This window comes from Hyla sarda, chromosome 1 (assembly GCF_029499605.1).
Source record: "Hyla sarda isolate aHylSar1 chromosome 1, aHylSar1.hap1, whole genome shotgun sequence".
In the NCBI taxonomy this organism is placed as follows: domain Eukaryota; kingdom Metazoa; phylum Chordata; class Amphibia; order Anura; family Hylidae; genus Hyla; species Hyla sarda.
In genome coordinates, this window is record NC_079189.1 from 60,548,556 (window position 1) to 60,573,380 (window position 24,825).

Sequence of the window (24,825 nt, forward strand, 5' to 3'; positions counted from 1 at the left end):
TTTTTTTTTGTAGAACAAACCAACATTACAGACGATGCATTAACCTGCATTGATCTAAGGCATATAGGGCCACATATCCTCTAACCATATAAGCTTTAATCATAGACAAGCATTTCAAAATAAGGGTGTCCTCACACATTTTGCTCCCTCCATAGGATTGTCCAACAAATGAAATGATTTACATGCTACCATGACTAAGGTTTCCACATGGAACCAGATTTAAGATGATCCCCTATACTGGATGTCAATTTACACTGGTGAATATCTGAGGCAGCTTTGGAGTAGAGATATATTTTATAACAGACTCTCATATAATCCATATGAATCGTTTTAGGCTGGGTTCACACTACGTTTTCTCCCATACGGGAGCCCATACGGCAGGGGGGAGCTGAAACCTCGCGCTCCCATATGCCTTCGTATGCGCTCCCGTATGTGATTCATTTCAAAGTATTCGGCCCGGTCGGCTCATTTTTGCGATGTATGCGCTTTTACAACTGGTCCTAAAACCGTGGTTGACCACAGTTTTAGGTCCGGGGAAAAAGGGCATACAGCGCAAAAATGAGCCGACCGGACCGAATGTTTCACTCCGGCCGGCTCATTGAAATGAATGACATACGGGAGCGCATACGAAGGCATACGGGAGCGCAAGGTTTCAGCTCCCCCCTGCCGTATGCGCTCCCGTATGGGAGAAAATGTAGTGTGAACCCCGCCTTAGACTTATAACCTCATGGATAATCTAATGTGTAAGGAACTTGTCAGCATCAGCTACAGGAGAAAGGATTGGGCAGGTAGATATCAGTATGCCAAATCCTTTCTTGCTTTCCTTTGCCCAGTCAGAACATATGTTTTTTCAGCCGAGCATTTGGCTGACACCTATCTGAAATATATGTCCAACTTAAAGAGTTACTATCATTTCAAAAAACTTTTATAGTGGTCAGCCGAGCGACTCTCCGGGCAGATTGGTGAAGGTCTCAACAAAGACACCGGCTGATCAGAACTTTTGACATGTCTTTTATGACATACCGTATTTTTGGTCATATAAGACGCACCTAATTTTATAGGATAAAAATCTAGAAAATAAAGATTCTGAACCAAATACAATGTATAGGACAGTGATCTTCAACCTGTGGACCTTCAGATGTTGCAAAACTTCAACTCCCAGCATGCCCGGACAGCCGTAGTATAGGAGGTAGTACTCACGTGTCCCCGCCGCTCCGGACCGCTCTTCACCTCTGCCCTGGATGTCGCCCTCCATCGATGTCGCCGCGTCCCCGGGGTGTCCCCGTCGCTCCGGAACGTCTCTGCTGCCCGGTATCCTCGCTCTCTGTCGCCACCATCACGTCGCTACGCACGCTGCTACGCACGCCGCTCCTATTGGATGACAGGACGGCATGCGCGACGCCGTGATGACGACGAAGGAGAGCGTCGGCCATGCAGGGGATCCCGGCACGGAGCAGACACCGAGGAGGCAGGTAAGGTCCCTCCCGGTGTCCTGTAAGCTGTTCAGGACACCGCGACTTCACCGCAGCGGTCCCGAACAGCCGACTAAACAGCCAGGTTAGTGTTATTTTCGCTTCATACGCAGCGGTCAGCTTTGATCGCCGCGTCTGAAGGGATAATACAGGGCATCACCGCGATCGGTGATGTCCTGTATTAGCTGCGGGTCCCGGCCGTTGATGGCCGCAGGGACCGCTGTGATAGGACAGGTATTCGCCGTATATGACGCACCAACTCCCCCCCCCCCCCCAGTTTTGGGGGGGAAAAAGTGCGTCTTATACGGTGAAAAATACGGTACTGTATGTCATATGTAAACATTTTGTTTTTAAATGTAGCAGCTCTCTAAATGAGAGGAATATTTTTTATATATGAGCAGAATATCAAAAATGCATTTAAAGATAGTTTTTTGCATTTTTATTTTTTTACTTTATTCTCCATTTACCAGAAACAAAGAATTTTTACAGTATAATTTATATGTAAATTGCATGGCTTTTTTTTTTTTTTTTTTTAGTACAGTAAGAATTGCACTGAAACAATAAAAGACATGAGGTTATACCACATACGTTAGAACTGTATGGCTCTACACAGTAGCCATTGTTGCTCCCCACTATTCTTGAGTTTGGTTTTTCACATAGTGGCTATAATGCGGACTAAATCATGACATGCAAGTCAGTGCAATATCAAAGCTTGAATTCGGTTTGATAACCATATTGACTTGCTTGTCATTACAGCCACTACATGAGAACCCAGAGTTATATCTACAAGCTTTACACATTTTATGCCTGTTCCAGGTGTTCCATCTGCAGGTCATTGTGGTCACTGTAAGGAGAGTCAAAGTCATTCTTCTCTAGCTGTTCCACCGGCTTCTCTTCTGGTGGATACTTCTCAAGTTCCTTTGCAGAAGGAGGAATTTTATTTCTCTTTGCAAATTCCTGGTTGATTTCATTGAATGTCTTGTTCTTTGTCTCTGGCAACACAAAAAAGAGGTAGATGGCCCCAGACAGGCAAATTGCAGCGAACACCAGGAAGCAGTATTCGCCCAAGCCTTCCTATAAAGACAAAGAGAGAAAGAGTAAATAAAGGTAATCCCTCTGGGAATATGGATTACAGTTTTATGCAAAAATATCAGAACACCTGTTTCATAATTTTTTATGCACCCAGTGTTGCCCAGTCTTCATATGTCGTCCTCATATCCTGTCCTCATTCCAACCTCATATCTTGTCCTCATATCCTGACCTCGTATTCCATCTTCATGTCCTGTCCTTATATCATGTCCTCATATCCTGATCTCTTATCCCATTCTCAAATCTTGTCTTCATATCCCAATCTCATACCCCATCCTCATATCCAAACCCCATATCCTATCCTCATATCGCGACCTCATATCCTGTCCTCATATCCCAACCTCATATCCCGTCCTTATAATCCTGACCTTGTATCCAGTCCTTATATCCCGACCCCATATCCTATCCTCATATACTGACCTCATATCCCGACCTCCTATCCTGTCCTTATATCCTGACCTCGTATCCAATCCTCTTATCCCGCCTCATATGCCGTCCCTATATCTCATCCTCATATCCCGACCTCATATCCAGTCCTCATAGTGCATCCTCATATTGCATCCTCAGCTAATAAAAAGATTGTTCGCTCCTGACGAAGTGGGGAGACCCACGAAACAACGTCTGTTGAGGGTGCACGGTGTCCCTGGATGGCCTGTGGGAACATGCCTGTTACAGGTAATGTGTGATGGATATATATTTTTATACATGGTTTTGTATTCATGTAAACATTGCCGTACCAATGTAAAGGGGGATATATTATTGTGCAGTGTTCCTGTTAATTACCATCTAATTATATTCAGGACCAGGGAACCAGTGCCATTTCTGGGGTATATGTTTTTTAGGGGTGGGGTTGTCTGTCTTTCTTTTTGTATTGTTAATTGTGGTTAGATTATTAATAAAATTTATAAATTTTTTGCATTAATTTTGCATTATTGGTGGTTATTAGTGTGGTGACATTTGTAGGAGTATTATTATAGGAGGTTTTGTTGCCATTTCTATTGGTGTTATAATTCAGAGGAAGAGTGTAGGTTTATATAAACAATAGAATGGGGCATGGCTTGTGGGAGGGGGGGGCATGGCTTGCAAGCCAGACCAACAAGTTCACCCGGAGGTGTAGCACTTGTGGAGTAAGGTGGGGCTGAGCTGCAATGAAGAGATTGTGGTAGAAGGACCTGTGATGTGAAAGAATCAGGTGGAAATGCTGTTTCCATCTGGAGCTGAAACAAAAAAAGGACTGAAAACAGAAGGGGTGTGGCTCGTGGGAGAGGCATGGTTTGCAGGAGGGTGAGGCTTGCAAGCTGGACTGAAACACTCACCAGGAGATGCAGAGCTTGTGGAGAAAGGTACAGGAAGTCCCATAGATTTGTATGGGATTTTAGAAAGAAAACCCTGACCATTGTAAATGGGGTTAGGTTAGGGTTAATTTAACTATACTATATTCTTAGTTGACATATAAGTAACATGTGTACCAAGCATCATCAAAATATCTACAGCAGTATGGAAGAGATGCTGGAACATACACCCATACATACATTCTAAATTCCCTATGCCTTTCCTCTGGAGGACTGATTATTCCCATGGGCTCCATGCTTCTCCAAGGACAATTATCATGAGCGCAGATTTTTGTGAGACTTGCTGTGCAAGCATGTATTATCTCATGTGCATGTTCACACGAGTTGGGATTTTTTATTGCAATTATTGAATGCAAAGCCATGAATTGACATTCCACTATAATGAATGTGTGGTCACGTCATTAACTCCTTAACGACAATGGACGTAAATGTATGTCATGGTGTCATGGTACTTAACGCACCATGGCGTACATTTACACTCCTTCATGACCGCGAGAACTGGTCCGGCTGCTATCATCAGCCAGGGACCCGCCAGTAATGGCGGACATCCGCGATCACACGGATGTCCACCATTAACCCCTCAGATGCTGTGATCAATAGAGATCACGGTATCTGCGGCAGTGTGGTACTTTAAATGGATGATCGGATCGCCCGCAGCACTGCCGCGGGGATCCGATCATCCAGTATGGAGGCCGGAGGTCCCCTCACCTGGCTTTGGCCGTCTCCCGGGGTCTTCTGCTCTGGTCTGAGATTGAGCAGACCAGAGCAGAAGATGACCGATAACACTTATCAGTGCTATGCCCTATGCATAGCACTGAACAGTATTAGCAATCAAAGGATTGCTACAGATAGTCCAGTATGGGGACTATTACATTTTAAAAATGAAAAAAAAAAAAAAAAAGAAAAAAAAAAAGGAAAAAAAATTTGAAAAATCCTCTCCCCCAATAAAAATGTAAAATGTCCTTTTTTCCAATTTTATCCCCATAAAGTGTAAAAAAATAATGAATACACATATTTGGTATCGCTGTGTGTGTAAATGTCCAAACTATTAAAATACAATGTTACTGATCCCGTAGGGTGAACGGCGTGAACGTAAAAAAAAAAAACGTGTGGATAAGGGATAAATTTGTATAACATTTTTGGAAGACGGCAATGCTATAACTGAACTTCATGCTAAAGAGCAAAGCAATATCTTTATAAACCTTCGCTATATTTACCAACTCATCTACTCAGGCAAAGGAGCTATTATCACTTATTGCAACAACTAATTTCATGGCATTTTATTTTAATAATCCTTAACTGAAATAAATAGTAAGAAGGGAAATTAAAAAATATCAGTCTCCTGGAGGGTTTCTTGTTGAGGTTGATAGCAGTACTTAAGCTATATATTTACCAGGAAAATTCAGTTACTACATGATTATACAGCCGTGAATCATTAAGTGCTGGTAAACAAAACGATTGGATAATGCAAAACTTCCACATATAGAGTGGAAGCTACCTGCATCTGAGGAGGAGCTTGCTACATAAAGATTTATACAGTTCAGTACTAGCTGTAACAGTCCATATACAGTTAGTTCCTCCAGTGGTGGCATCGTGTAGCCATAATAATTTTTATTTCATCAGAAAAACAGAACTCTTCTATTTTAAAACAGAATGGTGGATATTCCATGTAATACTAGTGTCCACTATCATACATACGTAGACTTTAAAGGGGTACTCCGGCCCTAATACATCTTGTCCCCTATCCATGCGTCACGCCCCCTCTCATAAACTTGCATTGAGGGGCGGGGCATAATGTCACACAGGGCTGAGTCGTGATGTCATGATACTCCGACCTCGTGGTCATCACGCTTCCTACTCAGAGCCTCCAGCTCTGCGGAGAGTTCACAAAGGTGGGTGCAGAATGACAGATTGTGGGGATCCCCAGCAGCGGGACACCGGCGATCATACATCTTATCCCCTATCCTTTGGATAGGGGATAAGATGTATTAGGGCCGGAGTACCCCTTTAATCTCTAAAATCAGGACATTTAAAGGAATTCTGACATGCTCAGAACTCTTGTTAAAAAAAAGGGGAGGCTGAGTCACAGCATGCGTGCCTTCTCCCTCCACCACCCTCCTTGCCTTGACTGAGTGCTGAAAAGCCTAGTTCTATAAGTCAATCAGTCAAGACAGAAAGGGGTTGGGAAGGGAGAAGGAGTGTATGCTGCAGCTCTGTGCCATCTTCTTGACACTTGGACACTTGAGTTTAAGGTATGATATAGAACAGACCTTTTGAAAACGAAGGCCCATTGGTTTAGGTTTATTATGTTTTTGACAGTCATATGTGATATGTGCAGATTGTTCTACATGTAATCCTCTGGGATTGTGCCATTTCCTGGGGCTAAAATTCCAATACACAACCATTAAAAGAATAAAGATTTTTAACAATATCCCTAAAATGTGGACAATAACTATAATAATAATAATAATATGCAGAGAATGAGGATCCCTTTTGACCCCATCACCGGTCTGGTAACAATTCTCCCAAATAAAGGATGTTCCATACAGAATAAAAGACATGTAGTAATCACGAAGGTCATTAGCACAGTATCCGGTGACAATAATTAATATGACAGCGCCTCAAGGAGCTTTGCAAACATTTCTGTCGAAAAACAAAAATATCCAATAAACTGTATTTGTTCATAGGGTCATGAGTGATACCGGGAGGTTATGGAAGGACATCCATGTTTATTGCCAAAGGCTCAAAGTGTACTCTCTGAGCTGTGGCATGCAATGACAAATAATAGAAGCATTTGGACTTTAAATGTTGCAATCATTTCGGAAACAACCCTATTACTAACATTGTATAGATCTGGTGTCATGAAGTCACTTCTTCTCAGAAAAGGCAGCAACAAAGGGCATGCAGAATACATGCTTATTTATTTCATCTTAAACCGGGACCATTACTGCAGATTTGTTTTAGTATTGATGTTTTTTTTTTTTTTTTTTTGCAGAATCAGTAAGAGAGCAAGAGATTGATAAGGATCAAAATGATGCTATTGAGGAGTGTAGCTAAAGGAGTTGCTAAGATAACAGATGAACTTGAAGGGGTATTCCAGGAAAAAACTTTTTTTTATATATATATATCAACTGACTCCAGAAAGTTAAACAGATTTGTAAATTACTTCTATTAAAAAATCTTAATCCTTTCAGTACTTATGAGCTTCTGAAGTTAAGGTTGTTGTTTTTAGGCTAAATCCTACTGATGACACCTGTCTCGGGAAACGCCCAGTTTAGAAGCATATCCCCATAGCAAACCTCTTCCAAACTGGGCGTTTCCCGAGACAGGTGTCATCAGAGAGGATTTAGACCGAAAAGAACAACCTTAACTTCAGAAGCTCATAAGTACTGAAAGGATTAAGATTTTTTAATAGAAGTAATTTACAAATCTGTTTAACTTTCTGGAGCAAGTTGATATATATAACATATATATATATAATATATATATAAAGTTTTTTTTCTGGAATACCCCTTTAAACTCTCGTGTATGCAAATACCCCTCTGTTCCTTAAGAAGGCACCATTATTATAAATGGCACATGGTAGATTTGGACCTATAATGGGTGTATACAGGGTTTATAGAACAATAAACAATTCATCAATAAACAATTCATGAGAAATAATAAAAAACTTTGCCCCATTTAGCTTGCCCATTGGAAAGAAAGCCAAAAGTAGCGGTTCACTAATGTTACCCAATTTCTATTCTTCCACCTACTGAACATAACATGAAACAAGGATCTCATTTTACCAGAAGATATACAAAAACGTATACATGCATTTGTTTCCTCCAAACTAAACTACTCTAATAAACAATGTGCTCTAGGTCGGGCCTTATAGGACTTACTGACAAATAAATATTGCCATTCTCGCAACACTATAGGCTTTACACTCTAAGGTTATTGACTGTTTTACAAGTGAGAATAAAGGGGTACTCCTTAAAGGGGTATATTTTTTTTTAAATCAACTGGTCCTGGAAAGCTAAACGGATTTGTAAATGACTTCTATTTAAAAATCTTAATCCTTCCAGTACTTATCAGCTGCTATATGCAATATAGGTATATAGGTAATGCTGTGAACACAGCCTGAGTATCTCACTGTCTACATTTGTAAATTAAATGTTTCCTATAATAATAGCATCACAGACCTGTAAGGGAATAGGTTTTGAATACCAGATGGATATGACGCTGCAGTTACCATAGTAATGTCGAAATATGAGTTATTTGTAAACTATTTTATGTTCAATAAATATTAAGCAAAATATGAGGTTGGATTATGAATCATGTTTGCTAGACTGTTTATTGTGTGAAAAAAATAAATAAGATTTAACAAGCAGGTTTCCTATGTAGCTCCAAGCATGTAAAACATGTTAAAAATACTATTAGCAATATTTCCTATCAAGGATTCCATGCCACCCCCCAGTACATCACACACTTAGACACACAGGGGGAGATTTATTAAAACCTGTGTAAAGGAAAAGTTGACCAGTTGCCCATAGCAACCAATAAGATAATTTCTTTTATTTTAAAAGATCCTCTCAAAAATGAAAAAAGGCAAAGTGACTGGTTGCTATGGGCAACTGGTCAACTTTTCCTTTACCCATGGTTTGATAAATCTCCCCCACATTGTTTTAGTTTAAGTCTATACTATACCTTTAATATGATACTTATAAATTCTCTTTACCCTTCCTTCTCCTCTTCCAACCTTTGCCCTTCTCTGCTGTCCTCACTTAAAGCGATACTCCGGTGATTAAAAATCAACTGGTGCCAGAAAGTTATACAGATTTGTAAATTACTTTTATTAAAAAATATTAATCCTTCCAGTACTTGTCAGCTGCTGCATACTACAGAGGAAGTTATTTTCTGTCTGATATCAGTGCTCTCTGCTGACACCTCTGTCCAAGTCAGGAACTCTCCAGAGCAGGAGAAAATCCCCATAGCAAACCTCTCCTGCTCTGGACAGTTCCTGACATGGACAGAGGTGTCAGCAGAGAGCACTGTGGTCAGACAGAAAATAACATCTTTGGTAAGGCAGAAAATAACTTCCTCTGTAGTATACAACAGCTGGTAAGTACTGGAAGGATTAACATTTTATAATAGAAATAATTTACAAATCTGTTTAGCTTTCTGGCACCAGTTCATTTTGAAAAAATGAGTACCCCTTTAAAGGAAATGTGTCAAATGTTTTTAAAAACATTTTTTAAATGTCTTTGTTTTAGTTAAATGATATTTTTTAAAAAGTTTAACTTTAATTGTGGTATTTTTTTTTACTAATATTTTCATCGGGGGGCTGCAATCTGTAATAGCATTAGTCTGCACAACACAGATGCTTTACAGAAGACACAGCAGGCAGAGTGCATAGCATATAATAGATGGATGCCGACACTATATGCTATGCTGGAGCTGTGTCAGCTGGGATCTGCGCATGGCAAAAATTCAAGTAAAAAAATTAAAATAAATTCTAATATATATTTCAATATCTCTAGGAAAAAAAAAATAATAATAATAAGAGGCACATTCCCTTTAAAGTCTCTCTTTTCCTCTGTTCTCCTGTCTATTTTTTATTCCCTCTGCCTTGTTTCCTAATTTTTTTCCTTAGGTTAATTGTTTAAGGAAACATCAAGGGAAAGATTCACGGAAAGGTAGTAGGGTCAGGTTTTGTGTACCGTATTTTTCGCCGTATAAGACGCACTTTTTCTTCCCCAAAACTGGGGGGAAAAAGTCGGTGCGACTTATAAGGCGAATACACCCCTATCGCGGCGGTCCCTGCGGCCATCAATGGCCGGGACCCGCGGCTAATACAGGACATCACCGATCGCGGTGATGCCCTGTATTAACCCTTCAGACGCGGCAATCAAAGCTGACCGCCGCGTCTGAAGGGAAAGTAACACTAACCCGGCTGTTCAGTCGGGCTGTTCGGGACCGCCGTGATTTCAACGCGGCGGTCGCAAACAGCCCGACTGAATAGCCGGGTTAGTGCTTACAGGACACCGGGAGGGACCTTACCTGCCTCCTCGGTGTCTTCTCCATTCAGGGATCCGCTGTATGGCCGGCGCTCTCCTTCCTCGTCATCACTTCGTCGCGTACGTGCGTCGGCGTGCGTAACGACGTGATGGCGGCGACGGAGAGCGTGGATACCCGGCCGGCAGCAGAGACGTTCCGGAGCGACGGGGACACGGCGACAGCGATGGAGCAACATCCAGGGCAGCGGTGACGGGTCCGGAGCGGCGGGGACACGTGAGTATTACCATCTCCTGCAGTGGTCTTCAATCTGCGGACCTCCAGATGTTGCAAAACTAAAACTCCCAGCATGCCCGGACAGCCAACGGCTGTCCGGGCATCCTGGGAGTTGTAGTTTTGCAACATCTGGAGGTCCGCAGGTTGAAGACCACTATTGGGTTCAAAATCTTTATTTTTTTAGATTTTGCCCCTAAAAATTGGGTGCGTCTTATACGACGGTGCATCCTATAGGGCGAAAAATACGGTAATTTGTTTCTGTTCATTAACCACAGGCTTCTTTATGGCATCACCCACCTCCATTATCATTATTTTTCTGTTATCTATGAGGGGAGTTATTTTTTTCTTATTTGTTATTTGGTTGCATTGATATGCGATTTCCTATATTTGTTTGTGCAATTGTCTTTTTGTTACATTGTTATTGCTTGAGAAAGGCTAAACCAGCCAAAACCTTACATGGCAGAACATTAAAGAAACATCTCTCTCTTTTAAAATTCAATAAAGACATCCTTTGAAAAAAAAAAATATCTATCTAGATGTGCTACTTTGAGACACCTTATTTGAATTGATATAACAATTCAGCCCTACAGTAAGTCTTGTGATTATCTGAGTTCTGGGAGAATGATTCATATGTTCATTGGCAAACTTCAAGTGGCCTTTACATGTGTTTTCATGAGCATGGGGACCTTTTGGGCGCTATAGGATTTCATTCCTTCAAGGCATAGTATGTCATCAATTGCCTTGTGATCATTGGCAAGATCCTCCCATGTAGTTCTGGGCTTATCACTCCACTAGGTCAGGTCTTGCATGGAGCCCCCAACAGAGGGAGATTTATATTTATTTTCTGTTTCTTCCATTTATGAATAATTGCACCAACTTTTGTAAACTTCTCCCCAAGCTGTTTGGCGATGGTTTTGTAGCCCATTCCAGCCTTGTGTAGGTCTACAATCTTGTCCCTGACATCATTGGACAGCTCTTAGGTCTTGTAGCCCATCCCAACCTTATGTAGGTCTACAATCTTGTCCCTGACATCCTTTGATAGCTCTTAGGTCTTGTAGCCCATCCCAACCTTATGTAGGTCTACAATCTTGTCCCTGACATCCTTTGATAGCTCTTAGGTCTTGTAGCCCATCCCAACCTTATGTAGGTCTACAATCTTGTCCCTGACATCCTTTGATAGCTCTTAGGTCTTGTAGCCCATCCCATCCTTGTGTAGGTCTACAATCTTGTCCCTGACATCCTTGGACAGCTCTTAGGTCTTGTAGCCCATCCCAACCTTATGTAGGTCTACAATCTTGTCCCTGACATCCTTTGATAGCTCTTAGGTCTTGTAGCCCATTCCATCCTTGTGTAGGTCTACAATCTTGTCCCTGACATCCTTGGACAGCTCTTAGGTCTTGTAGCCCATCCCAACCTTATGTAGGTCTACAATCTTGTCCCTGACATCCTTTGATAGCTCTTAGGTCTTGTAGCCCATCCCAACCTTATGTAGGTCTACAATCTTGTCCCTGACATCCTTTGATAGCTCTTAGGTCTTGTAGCCCATCCCAACCTTATGTAGGTCTACAATCTTGTCCCTGACATCCTTTGATAGCTCTTAGGTCTTGTAGCCCATCCCATCCTTGTGTAGGTCTACAATCTTGTACCTGACATCATTGAACAGCTCTTAGGTCTTGGCTATGGTGGAGAATTTGGTATCTGATTGCTTTTGTGGACAGGTGTCTCTTATACAGGTAACAAGCTGAGATTAGAAACACTCCCTTTAAGAGAGTATCCCTCATCTTAGTTACTTGTATAAAAGATACATAGGAGCAAGAAATCCTGTTGAATTATAAGGGATGAAATACTTGTTTTAAAAATGCTAAACTAATCATTTTTTTGTTGTTATTCTGTCTTTCACTGTTCAAATTAACCTACCATTAAAATTATATACTGATCATTTCCTTTTCAGTGAGCAAACAAAATCAGCAGGGGATCAAATACTTTTTCCCTTCACTGTATATGGAAGCGCTACAGCAGCCTCATGCCCCTCTTTTACAGCTCCGTACAAAACACAACCATTGTACTGCCATGTGCGCGAGCTCTATCAGTTTTAATTTTTCCCTTTTTTCTTTCACTGTCTGTTCTCTTTATATAAATTGTAGAATCTCATACAGACATTAATATGTAAAATGGATGCTCTAATGGAAACCTATGTAAAGGCTGTATGCAGTAAACAGTCTTTATAAAGCAGCCACCTGCTTGTTGTGATGATGGGAGCTACTGGCAGAGGAGATAACCGCCACCTAATTATCTCTGTTTTCTTATAAGAATGAATTTTAATGTTCATTAAAAATAAAACATAAACAAATGATGCCATTCTATGGCTCTGCAGGACACACAGGTCATCTCCTGTATAATATAATGACAGAGTGTGCAGGTGCCTCATTACGTGCCCTGATTTATTATATACTTTTCGGCTAGATAATTATATCAGGCCAAGAAGAGATGGAGAACAATCTGTATTTAATGGCTGATGAACTATGAGCGAAAAATCTACCATGAAACCAGTCCCATTTGTTGTACTGATATTTGTGTTTTAATCATTTGCCCTTCATTGTTGTCTATTAAAATTGACAAATTCTACACTATAATGTCTATTTGACCTGGGGGGGGGGGGGGGGGGGGGAGGAAAAATAGTAATAAGGACTGTAATAATTAATCATGTGCTTTATTTAAAGGGGTACTCCGGTGAAAACCTTTTTTCTTTTAAATCAACTGGTGGCAGAAAGTTAAACATATTTGTATATTACTTCTATTAAAAAAATCTTAATCCTTCCTGTACTTATTAGATGCTGAATACTACAGAGAAAATTATTTTCTTTTTTGAATGCTCTCTGATGACATCACGAGCACAGTTCTCTCTGCTGATGTTATTATGATAATAATAATAATGCTTTATTTATTGTTGTCCTTAGTGGGATTTGAACCCAAGTCCCCAGCACTGCAAGGCAGCAGTGCTAACCACTGAGCCACCATGCTGCCCTTAGCATACATCTGCTATGCATGGTTGCTAAAATGGACAGAGATGTCAACAGAGAGCACTGTGCTCGTGATGTCATCAGTATTCCAAAAAGAAAGAAATTTCCTCTGCAGCATTCAGCAGCTAATAAGTACTGGAAGGATTAAGATTTTTTAATAGAAGTAATTTACAAATATGTTAAATTTTCTGCCACCAGTTGATTTAAAAGAAAAAAGGTTTTCACCGGAGCACCGCTTTAAGGGCTTGTGTGTACTTTGGCTGTATTCACATTTGTGTTGTGAATAATTTTTCTCTTCTGTTTTAGAAGCAGAATTGTAGAATTCAAGCTGTGAAGAATCCTTTACATGACAGACACCATCAGCACCTCATGGATCCCACTGACATAAAAATGTCAGTGGAGATAAGCGGAGCCTTAGGGCCCATTCACACTTTGTATTTTCTGAGAAGAATGCTGCATCCTGAAAATACGGTGCAGCAGCCTCCCATTAATTTTTTGGGATCCTGCTGCACCATTTACACTACAGAATGTTCAGATCCCAACTTCTGCAATAAGTATGAACATGGTAAATTTTTTGGTGGAGATGGCGCATTTCTGATTGTTCCTAGCGTTGGCTTGGTCAGCAGATGGAATCTGTAGTGTGAAAAGAGCCCTAAGTCTTGTTGTCAGCTGAGAAGTGGAAACAATTGTATCCATTCTAAACAATGCACTATGAGCTTAATACATCAACAGCAGCTCTATACATCTCACTGATAGGTGCTACAGTATCTCCTGAGAGATGTCCTGGAATTTAAGATGATGTTTAAAACTGATACTACCCCCAGGACTATTGTACAAGGGGCGCCACATAGTTGGCACACAACTTCTGTACTTTCACAAGATACTTTCTTGCTAATAGTATTATTTATTTTTATTATTAATAATAAGATTAATAATAATAATAATAACAATAATAATAATTATTATTATTTGTATTATTATTGTTATTTGTATCATTATTATTATTATTATTATTGCTGTTATTATTATACTGTTGTTGTTATTATTATTTATTATTATTATTATTCATTTTTTACATCAAGAATAACATAACAAAACCGTACAGTGGTACTAACATAGAAGCAGACAATATAAGGCCATAAGACATAAGTGCCAAGAAGCCCATAAAATGTGATGTCATTTTTACAAAACATAAAAAAAAGGTCAACTTCTTCTAACTAGCAGAAAACTAGAGGGATGCAAACAGAGAATTAGCATAAAATTCCCAGAGGTCGACTCAGAATGTCAAAACGTGAGGGCAACACTGTTGCAATAGAACCATCTGCTTAAAAATCCCTTATTCCTATATGTCCATGAGCATAAGCTCCCTCCAGAGTAATGAGATGAGAAAGGGAAATGCCAAGAACGAAGAATCAAGAAAGAAAGGAAGAAGTTAACTTTGACAACAAAATTTGATTTTGTTTTTGTCATATTTTAATCATCTGAATTGTTTTAGTTTTAGTATAGTTTTAGTCGACAGTTAGAGATGAGCGAATTTTTGAAAAAAATTGATTTGGCCAATTCGCAAAATTTTTCCGAAAAAAATAGTTTCGGTCCGAATTTACTCGCAGCGATTCGCTATTAATAACGGCTATTTCTGGCCTACACACAGCCTCAATTGGGGTGTAGAACACTTTGCCTTGTTCTAACACGCATAGGGAGCCAAATAATACTGTTATTCAGTATGACATGCAGATTAGAGGCATCACTATTAGAATCACTGTCACAGAGTTGCACAATGACAGAGCTTGAAGGTGGCATCAGCACGGGGAGACCATATAGTGGCTGAATGACACAGCGTGGAGTTGATGGCAGCATGAGGAGACCATATAGTGCCTGAATGACACAGCATGAAGGTAACGGTAGCATGAGGAGACCATAAAGTGGCTGAATGACCCAGACTGTAGGTGGCAACAGCCTGACGAGACCATAGGGCCTCACAATTGAAAAGATTAAATATAATTCTAACTCTAACATTTAAATTGAAGATTTCAAATAGATGAACCTAAAAGGTTTTATTTAATGTGCCAGCAGCATGAGGAGTCCACATGGCGGCATAGTGACACAGCCTGGAGGTGGCAGCAGCAATAGGAGACCATATAGTGGCTAAATGACACAGCCTGGAGTTGGCGCCAGCATGAGGAGACCATTTAGTGACTGAATGACACAGCTTGGAGGTGGCAGAAGCATGAGGGAACCATATAGTGGCTGAATGACACAGCCTGGCTTTGGCGGCAGCACGGGGAGACCATATAGTGGCTGAATGACACAGCGTGGAGTTGATGGCAGCATGAGGAGACCATATAGTGCCTGAATGACACAGCATGAAGGTAACGGTAGCATGAGGAGACCATAAAGTGGCTGAATGACCCAGACTGTAGGTGGCAACAGCCTGACGAGAGCATAGGGCCTCACAATTGAAAAGATTAAATATAATTCTAATTCTAACATTTAAATTGAAGATTTCAAATAGATGAACCTAAAAGGTTTTATTTAATGTGCCAGCAGCATGAGGAGTCCACATGGCGGCATAGTGACATAGCCTGGAGGTGGCAGCAGCAATAGGAGACCATATAGTGGCTAAATGACACAGCCTGGAGTTGGCGCCAGCATGAGGAGACCATTTAGTGACTGAATGACACAGCTTGGAGGTGGCAGAAGCATGAGGGAACCATATAGTGGCTGAATGACACAGCCTGGCTTTGGCGGCAGCACGGGGAGACCATATAGTGGCTGAATGACACAGCGTGGAGTTGATGGCAGCATGAGGAGACCATATAGTGCCTGAATGACACAGCATGAAGGTAACGGTAGCATGAGGAGACCATAAAGTGGCTGAATGACACAGCCTGGCTTTGGCGGCAGCACGGGAAGACCATATAGTGGCTGAATGACACAGCCTGGAGCTGGCATCAGCATGAGGAGACCATATAGTGGCTGAATGACACAGCCTGGAGGTAGCGGCAGCATGAAGAGACCATATAGTGGCTGAATGACACAGCCTGTAGGTGGCGGAAGCATGAGGAGACCATATAGTGGCTGAATGACACAGCCTGGCATTGGCGACAGCAAGGGGAGACCATATAGTGGCTGAATGACACAGCCTGGAGCTGGCATCAGCATGAGGAGAACATATGGTGGCAGAATAAGACAGCCTGTGATATGTATTTTATCAGTTACCTTGTAACTATTTTACTCCGGCCAAATCATCAGAATGTGTACACTAAAGTAAATCAAACGGAACCATGTCAGTTTCAAATACTTCAAACTTCTGTTTGCTCCTTTGAGCTTTATTACAAAACGTCCAACCTTATATCACCATTGCAATTAACATAAGTTTCCAACCTCACTAGGGTGGGGTTCATAGTCTTAGCATACCATATGTATACCATCTAAGGTATAGTCCTTTTTATATTTCAGCAGGCTTCAAGTCCTCTTGGGTGTTGGACATCAACTTCCTCTATTCGATGGTGGGGGCCAAACAGGAAGGAGCAGAGTAGTGCGAGGAGAATGGAAGCTTTTGTCTCAAAATGGCCATTTTATGTTGCATACATATATTCACACATATATACATCCATTACAATCCCCCCTTCAAATGACCGTTTTACCTTTCCCTAACTTCCATCATCCTAACTCATGTGCCCCAATGTGTTTTCTCAAATGCTTGACTGTACTTTAGATGACCCATGGCTTGTCCATGGACCCCCTTAGCCTCAGACTTTACACATATGGAGTCAGATGCTGTCCCTATGGTTCACTGGTGTTATTGATGGCATTGAAGCTCTGTAATGGGGTATAGGCTTCATCTGTAATCTCAAAGTCCACATTCATCATCACTGGCATGGCATTCTCGACGGTCATCTCACACTTCTTCTTTAGGCAAGGGAAAACACAACACACAACAGAAGCAAGATTATCAGGATTATAAATATGGTTGTCTTACCATTTGGGTCCTGTATTGGCAGAGATATATGTGCACCAGGTCTCCCCAAACATTTTACATACCCCCCCCCTTTTTTTTCCGCTTACACCATACACCATATCTAATGCCATACCATTTGTCATAGTGGATGTGGCTCTTAGTTGTTCAGCCTGACCTTTATAATAGATGTAATTAATCCAGTCTACATTCTTGTTTATGGAAATCTGGGCTATTAGCGACTCAAATACGGCTTCTAGCTTTAAATTCCTCTGGGACCCCTCTTGGGACTCCTATAACATCAACTTACACATGGGGGTCAAGGCTCCCAGCAGGGACTGCATGTTTACTTCTAGAGTGTGGTTTGGGTTCCTTTGTAGGTTCGGTAGTGAAAATGTGTATGGGCATAAGAGCCTTGGCTAATGTGTATTCTCCAGTCCAATTCCCTTCTATTGGGTTCTGAGCTTTATATCCCCAAGTATCCCATACCTTACGGTAGTTAATATTTACTCATCCCATTAGCCCGGCCTATCCTTTCTATAATCTTACACCAAGTATTCCTTTCCTTTATAACATTATCACCCACTAATATGCTTACTTCATCCCGCTAGTTGTACATGTTCACCCACTAATTCTCCTTATACAATGTTGCATCCTAACAATCCGTTGTGATTATCGTTCCCTCTGGAACAACCAGGGTTAAGTACAGACATAGATTTAACAGTGATAAAAGAACATATCTTAGATACATCTATACGGGATCATCAAATGTAAGCGTCTCTTTCCTCACTTATTTCCTGACACACACGCATAGATTTTAAGGAACTGGGTAACAATGACAGAATCTGAACTAGGCACAATTCTACAAAAGGTTCTTAGCTTTATTAGTTACAGTATCTATGGTTAGGGAATCAGTACAGTCAGACAAGGACATACTGATATTGGTCCACCTTTGGCAGTTAGATGAAGTCTACTCATAGTCTCTGAAACAGGTAAGATGATTTTGGAGTGTGTTGGTCAGGTACCTTTATTGTTTTACCTAGGTCATACCAGATGTAAATAATGAAGTCTGTACAAGCGTTCTTTCTGTATTGTTGAATCCTGAGGCCACCCAATGTACGGACATTACTACACACATAGCTCCCTTCTGTATGGGGTCACATATGTTACCATGGGTTACAAGGCTGTTGGCGCACACAGTTTCTTACCAACTCTCCAGATGCCGTCTTTGCCCTGTACCACCTCTTTCTTCTTCCATTAAGTAAAAACTTTCCCCTGTAAGGTCCTACTCTTCTGTAACTGGTGAGCAGCACCTTAAATATGTTTAGCACTATCCATATTTGTGAAGTGTTGGTGTGGCACCATGGTAAATCTACTCTGATGCATCAGGCGTTGGTGGGTGGAAATCCTGGCTGATCCATGCCTGATTCATCTTCACAAAGGTCAGTCTCTCCACATTTTTCGTGGACAGACGAGTTCTCCTTGGGGTTACTATGGCCTCTGCCGCACTAAACACCCCCTCTGATGACACACTACTGGGCGGGAAGCACAGCTTTTCCAGGGCAAACTCTGCTTGTTGCGGCTACAAATCAACTTTGGGTGCCCAGAAGTCAAGCAGGTCTTCAAAGTGTGTTGGCAGGGTCATGTCAAAGTATTCCACCACCTGCTGGTTCAGGTCCTGCTCCAGGTCTACCTGCTGCTGAGTTGCTTCACTATGCGGGTGAAGAAAGCTACTCATCAGCAACTGTTGACTAAGGCTGCTGATGATGGAGCTGGTACTGCTCCTGCCACCCCTCCCCACTCCCCAGCAGCCATGGCAATGGAAGGTGAGCGCAGAGGGGCCCCCGTGTCACACCTGCGAGAGGATGGACGATGGCATAGATAGGCATGGACCAACTGACTACGTAGAATGTCTCTGTAGTAGGTCAATTTGTCCTCCCTCTCAGTGGGTGTAAAATAGGCCCCCATTTTGTGCCGGTAGCGAGGGTCCAATAAGGTGGGAGCCAGAAGTCATCCAGTTGCTAAATGGTGACAATTCGGCGGACACTACACAAGCAAGTGAGCATGCATCGTGCTATTTGTGCAAGTAACTCGGAGGGACTCCCTGTCTCCATCTCCACTGCATACTGCCAGGGTGTGTCTGGGTCCTCTGTCTTGTCTTCCTCATAACCCACTAGCTCCTCTGGCTGCTCCGGCTCCTCCTCTCCTGTCAGATGACTGGAAAAACCGCCCATTTCGCAAAACCTAAACTGTGCTCCACTGTCCCCCTCCCCTATTCTTCCAGTTCAGCCACCACAGTGCTCATGTGGCCGTGAGATGTAGGCACCCCATCTCCAGTACACTGACCAGCTATAGTTTCCAACACATGTTGCAGCAGTGAAGCAATGAAGCATTGGAATGATGTCAGTCATCCCACAATCCTGGGGGACTGACTAATAATGTGGCTTCCTCAAAGGGCCTGAGCAAATGACAGGTGTCATATATGAGTTGCCACTGGTTGACATTAAAGTAACACAGGGGAGTCCCCCTATGCGCTTGGATCATCAAGAAATCAGTGATGGCTTTTCTCTGTTCGTATAGTCGGTCCAACATATGGTGGCTGGAATTCACCCGTGTGGAAATATCGCAAATCAGATTATGTTGGGGGATACCTTTCTGACACTACAGCTCAAGGATGGTGTGCTTTGCGGTGTACGAGTGGCCAGTTTCTTGATGAATGACTTTTAGCAGTTCCTCCCTTGTGTGCCTAAGTTCGCCAAGGCAAACCATGTGAAGAACAGCGTAACACCGCCGTGCCCTGCAGACATGGTATGCTGGAAGGGCACTGAGACTTGTCCATGCAGTTGAGGCTGAGGACAAGGTGGAAGATGAGGAAGCGGAGTCGCACTCTGTCACAGGACCAACGGCGTGAGAGCGTGCAAGGCGGAAGCGGCGTGACCTGTCCAAGTTGCTGTTGTGGCTGTGCAGGAACCACATTTACCCAGTGGGCCATAAAGGACATGTATTGTCCCTGACCATAGCTACAGATCCACACGTCGGCACTGCCATGCACTTTGGTACACACTGACAGGCTCAAGAACTGGCCCACCTTCTGTTCCACAAAGTTGTGCAGGGCTGGTACCGCCTTTTTCGCAAAGAAATGACGGCTTGGGACTCTCCACCTTGGCTCAGCACAAGCCATCAGTTCTCTGAAAGTTGCAGAGTCCACCACTTGAATAGGGAGGGACTGCAGTACCAGCAACTTGGACAGGAGCACATTCAGCTTCTGCGCCATTGGATGAGTGGGAGCATACTGTTGTCTCTTGGACAGGACTTTGCCGATGAATGACTGACTCAAAGTAGGAGGAGCAGGAGCATCTGAAGCGACAGAAGATGGGTATGACAGACAGCTCCATTCAGCTGAGGTGGTGGAGCCTTGGCTTGCTGAAACGGAAAGCAGCGTGCCACTGGGCGATGCAGCAAGCTGGACCACCGCATCGGAGCTACGGTTCTCCCAGGCCGCTTTATGGTGATGCTGCATATGTTGACGCAGGGCCTTGGTGCCAACATTCGGACCCTGGCCACACTTCACCATCTGCCGACACATCTTGCATGTGGCCAGGTTCACAACCTCTGGATGCTTGATGAAAAACTGTCACACCGCCGAGTAGCTGATTTTCCCAACAACAGTCCGCACTGATTGACTGCTACTGCTGCTCACTCCAAGAACCCCTGTTATACTAACTCCTGGGAAGGTAGGCTGACGTGAAGCAGGTGGTCTACCTTGGGCACGTTTGGCTCCAGACTTCCCACTTCTGACACCATGCTGACTGCCAACCATGCTACAACCTTGCTGGCTCAGCTGCTGCCTCACGGGCAACCTGCAACCCTCTTCTCCCCTCTTCTGCACCCGGCTCCCAAGTGCGATCGACTTCATCATCATCAAGTTGTCTCTGCACGTCACTGATGTCTTCCTCAGCAGTGTCTGCTTCAGGAGCCTGAACGCTCGCAACACCACCTCCCACGCCATTCTCCTCATCACTACTTGCCCACCTAGCAGAGGAAGCGGCGGATGTCTCTACCACTTCTTGGATGGGCAGTAGCTGCTGACTGTCCTCTGGTAGATCTTCCTCACTAAATAGTGGAGCTGAACCCACAGCATACGATACTTCCGTGGGGGAGGGAACAGCATAGGACAGAGGTAATGGGAGAACAGGGACTGTTCTCGGAAAATGCCAACTGAGGGTTGTGTCTGAGGAACCCACTGACTGTTGACTGGGGGTGTCAGATGTCATTTTTGATGAAGTGGATAACTGAGTTAACCAATCAATGACGGCAGATGGGTTGTTTGTACAGACACGACCGCTAGCTGATACCGGGAGCTCAGGCCTCTCTCTGCGACTCTTGCTGCCACTTGCCCCTAGTCTTCTGTAACCTTTGCATACACCTGATGAATTTAGGCCTCTGTTACTCCTCTGTGCATGTCCTGGCACTTCTCTTCCTGACATAATTAGTTCATATATGAGGGGAGGGCAAAATATGCTCCACTACACTTAAAACAGTACTTGTCTAGAACAGCAGCAGGTGTGTAGTTTTGGCTGGCCTTTCACAGTATCTATGCCCTTAAAACTTTAACAGGAACAAAATGGTACCCCACATAGATGTATGTACGTGTTATGCACTTATGAGGGGAGTACAATATGCTCCACTACACTTAAAACAGTAATTGTCTAGAACAGCAGCAGGTGTGTACTTTTGGCTGGCCTTTCACAGTAAGTAGGCCCTTAAGACTTTAAAAGGAACAAAATCGTACACCATCTATGTGCGCACAGGTTACACTTAATAGAGGACAATACGCTCCACAACCTGTATTAGGTACTAATAGCAGGTGATTATCGCTTTTAGTGCTCTGCTCACCCTAACTGGCTGGCTACTATTAGCTTTTCAGTTGTTGTACACACCAGTGCTGCAGCACACGGCCGCTGTGTAGTACGCCCAAAATTGCACTTTCTCTATCAATCTCTCTCCCTTCCCTATCAATGCATCTAGGCTTGATTTGGCCTTGAGGTGAATCACTGCTGTAAAAATGCTTTTCTGTGCAACACACACTGCTCTCTGTCCCTCTCTCTCTCTCTCTGCAATAAAACGCTGATGTGACTGGCCGCAAGATGGCTGCCGGTTATGTAGGGCTATGACATCACAGGGGTGGCTGGCTGCCGATTGGCTGCATGTGATTCAGGGTCATCCTGCCTTCCCAGAGTTCCTTGCCCTATTTCCTGACATGTGGAGCCGCCATCTTAGATATCCTATAGCCTGGACCGCACTAAATGGGGCTTAAAGAAGCGATTTGTGCGATCGAATCGCAGAGATATTCAGATTTATTGTGAAGCAAATGTTTTCTGAAATTAGTTACGAATTTGAATTCGTCAGATTCGATTTGTTCATCCCTATTGACAATCATATGATTTTAAACATTTAAATAGGTATTCCGGCCAAATAAAATTATCCCCTGTCCAAAGGATAGGGAATAAAATGTCTGATCGCAGGTGGCCACTGCTGAGAACACCCGCAATCTCCTCGCAGCACCCACATTCTTTGCGGGCCTACTTCTTTAGTCTCGGAAACTTCTGTGTTTTCAGGACTGGAGACGTGATGTCACGCCCCCTCCATTCATGTCTAGTGGAGGGGACGTGCTAATCCCCTGCTAACCCTAGCAGTAGATTACAGTACTGTAATTATATGACCTTTCATGAGAGCCATATGAGGCTTCCAAGTCACTAGTATGAGAACACTGATGTGGGGTATATGGATAATGGTGTTCCTAATTGGGCCACCCAAGCAAGCTCTACGTAAAGATATACACTGCGCAAAAAAAAAAAAAAAGGGAACACTAACATAACACATCCTAGATTTGAATGAATGAACTAATCGTATCCAATACTTTTATCTTTACATAGTTGAGTGTGCTGACAACAAAATCACACAAAAATTATCAATGGAAATCAAATTTATCAACCCTTGAAGGTTTGGATATGGAGTCACACTCAAAATCAAAGTGGAAAACCATACTACAGGCTGATCCAACTTTGATGTAATGTTCTTAAAACAAGTCAAAATGAGTCTCAGTAGTATGTGTGGCCTCCACCTGCCTGTATGACCTCCCTACAATGCCTGGACATGCTCCTGATGAGGTGGTGGATGGTCTCTTGAGGGATGTCCTCCCAGGCCTGGACTAAAACATCCACTAACTCCTGGACTGTCTGTGGTGCAACGTGGCATTGGTGAATGGAGCAAGACATGATGTCCCAGATGTGCTCAATCAGATTCAGGTCTGGGGAACGGGCAGGCGAGTCCATAGCATCAATGCATTCCTCTTGCAGGAACTGCTGACACACTCCAGGCATATGAGGTATAGCATTGTCTTGCATTAGGAGGAACCCAGGGCCAACCGCACCAGAATATGGTCTCACAAGGGGTCTGAGGATCTCATCTCAGCACCTAATGGTAGTCAGGCTACCTCTGGCAAGCACATGGAGGGATGTGCGGCCCCCCAAAGAAATGCCACCCCACACCATTACTGACACACTGCCAAACCGGTCATGCTGGAGGATGTCGCAGGCAGCAGAACGTTCTCCATGGCGTCTGTCAAATGTGCTCAGTGTGTACCTGCTTTCATCTGTGAACAGCACAGGGCGCCAGTGGCGAATTTGCCAATCTTGGCGTCCTCTGGCAAATGCCAAACATCCTGCATGGTGCTGGGCTGTAAGCACAAACCCCAACTGTGAACGTCGGGCCCTCATACCACCCTCATGGAGTCTGTTTCTGACCGTTTGAATGGACACATGCACATTTGTGGCCTGCTGTAGGTCATTTTGCAGGGCTATGGCAGTACTCCTCCTGTTCCTCCTTGCACAAAGGCGGAGGTAGCGGTCCTGCTGCTGGGTTTTTGCCCTCCTATGGCCTCCTCCACGTCTCCCGATGTACTGGCCCATCTCCTGGTAGCGCCTCCATGCTCTGGACACTACGCTGACAGACACATCAAACCTTCTTGCCACAGCTCACATTGATGTGCCATCCTGGATGAGCTGCACTACCTGAGCCATTTGTGTGGGTTGTAGACTCCGTCTCATGCTACCACTAGAGTGAAAGCACCGCCAGCATTAAAAAGTGACCAAAACATCAGCCATGAAGCATAGGAACTGAGAAGTCATCTGTGGTCACACCTGCAGAACCACTCCTTTATTGGGGGTGTCTTGCTAATTGCCTATAATTTCCACCTGTTGTCTGTTCCATTTGCACAACAGCACGTGAAATTGATTGTCAATCAGTGTTCTTCCTGAGTGGACAGTGTGATTTCACAGAAGTGTGTATGACTTGGAGTTACATTGTGTTGTTTAAATGGTACCTCTCATCAAATAAACTTTTGATATATTTTAGATTAATGAATGTTGAATAACTTTCCAATAGCATGTTAATGAAAAATATGCTTCTTTCTATTGTATTTTTCCCGATCAGTCCTGGCAGCAAGCATTTCTGACTCATGCTGGAGTCCTAAACACTCAGAGCTGCCAGCCTGCTTTGTTCACAGCCAAACAGGCTGTGAAAAAAGCAGGCTGGCAGCTCTGAGTGTTCTCCTTTGTGAACAAAGCAGACTGGCAGCTCGCAGTGTTTAGGACTCCAGC

The 24,825-nt window shown here is 43.1% G+C and overlaps 1 protein-coding gene across 1 annotated transcript in view; it reads right to left on the bottom strand.

Annotated features, from left to right (window-relative positions):
• Window positions 1-1,911: 1,911 nt before the first annotated feature.
• The window catches only part of SLC2A9 (solute carrier family 2 member 9), a 337,817-nt gene continuing 314,903 nt past the window's right edge, over window positions 1,912-24,825 (bottom strand). The window contains exon 11 of the mRNA XM_056555146.1: window positions 1,912-2,546. Within this exon, the coding sequence (XP_056411121.1) occupies window positions 2,274-2,546 (273 nt within the window). The 3' untranslated portion in view covers window positions 1,912-2,273. The remainder of the gene's footprint in view (window positions 2,547-24,825) is intronic.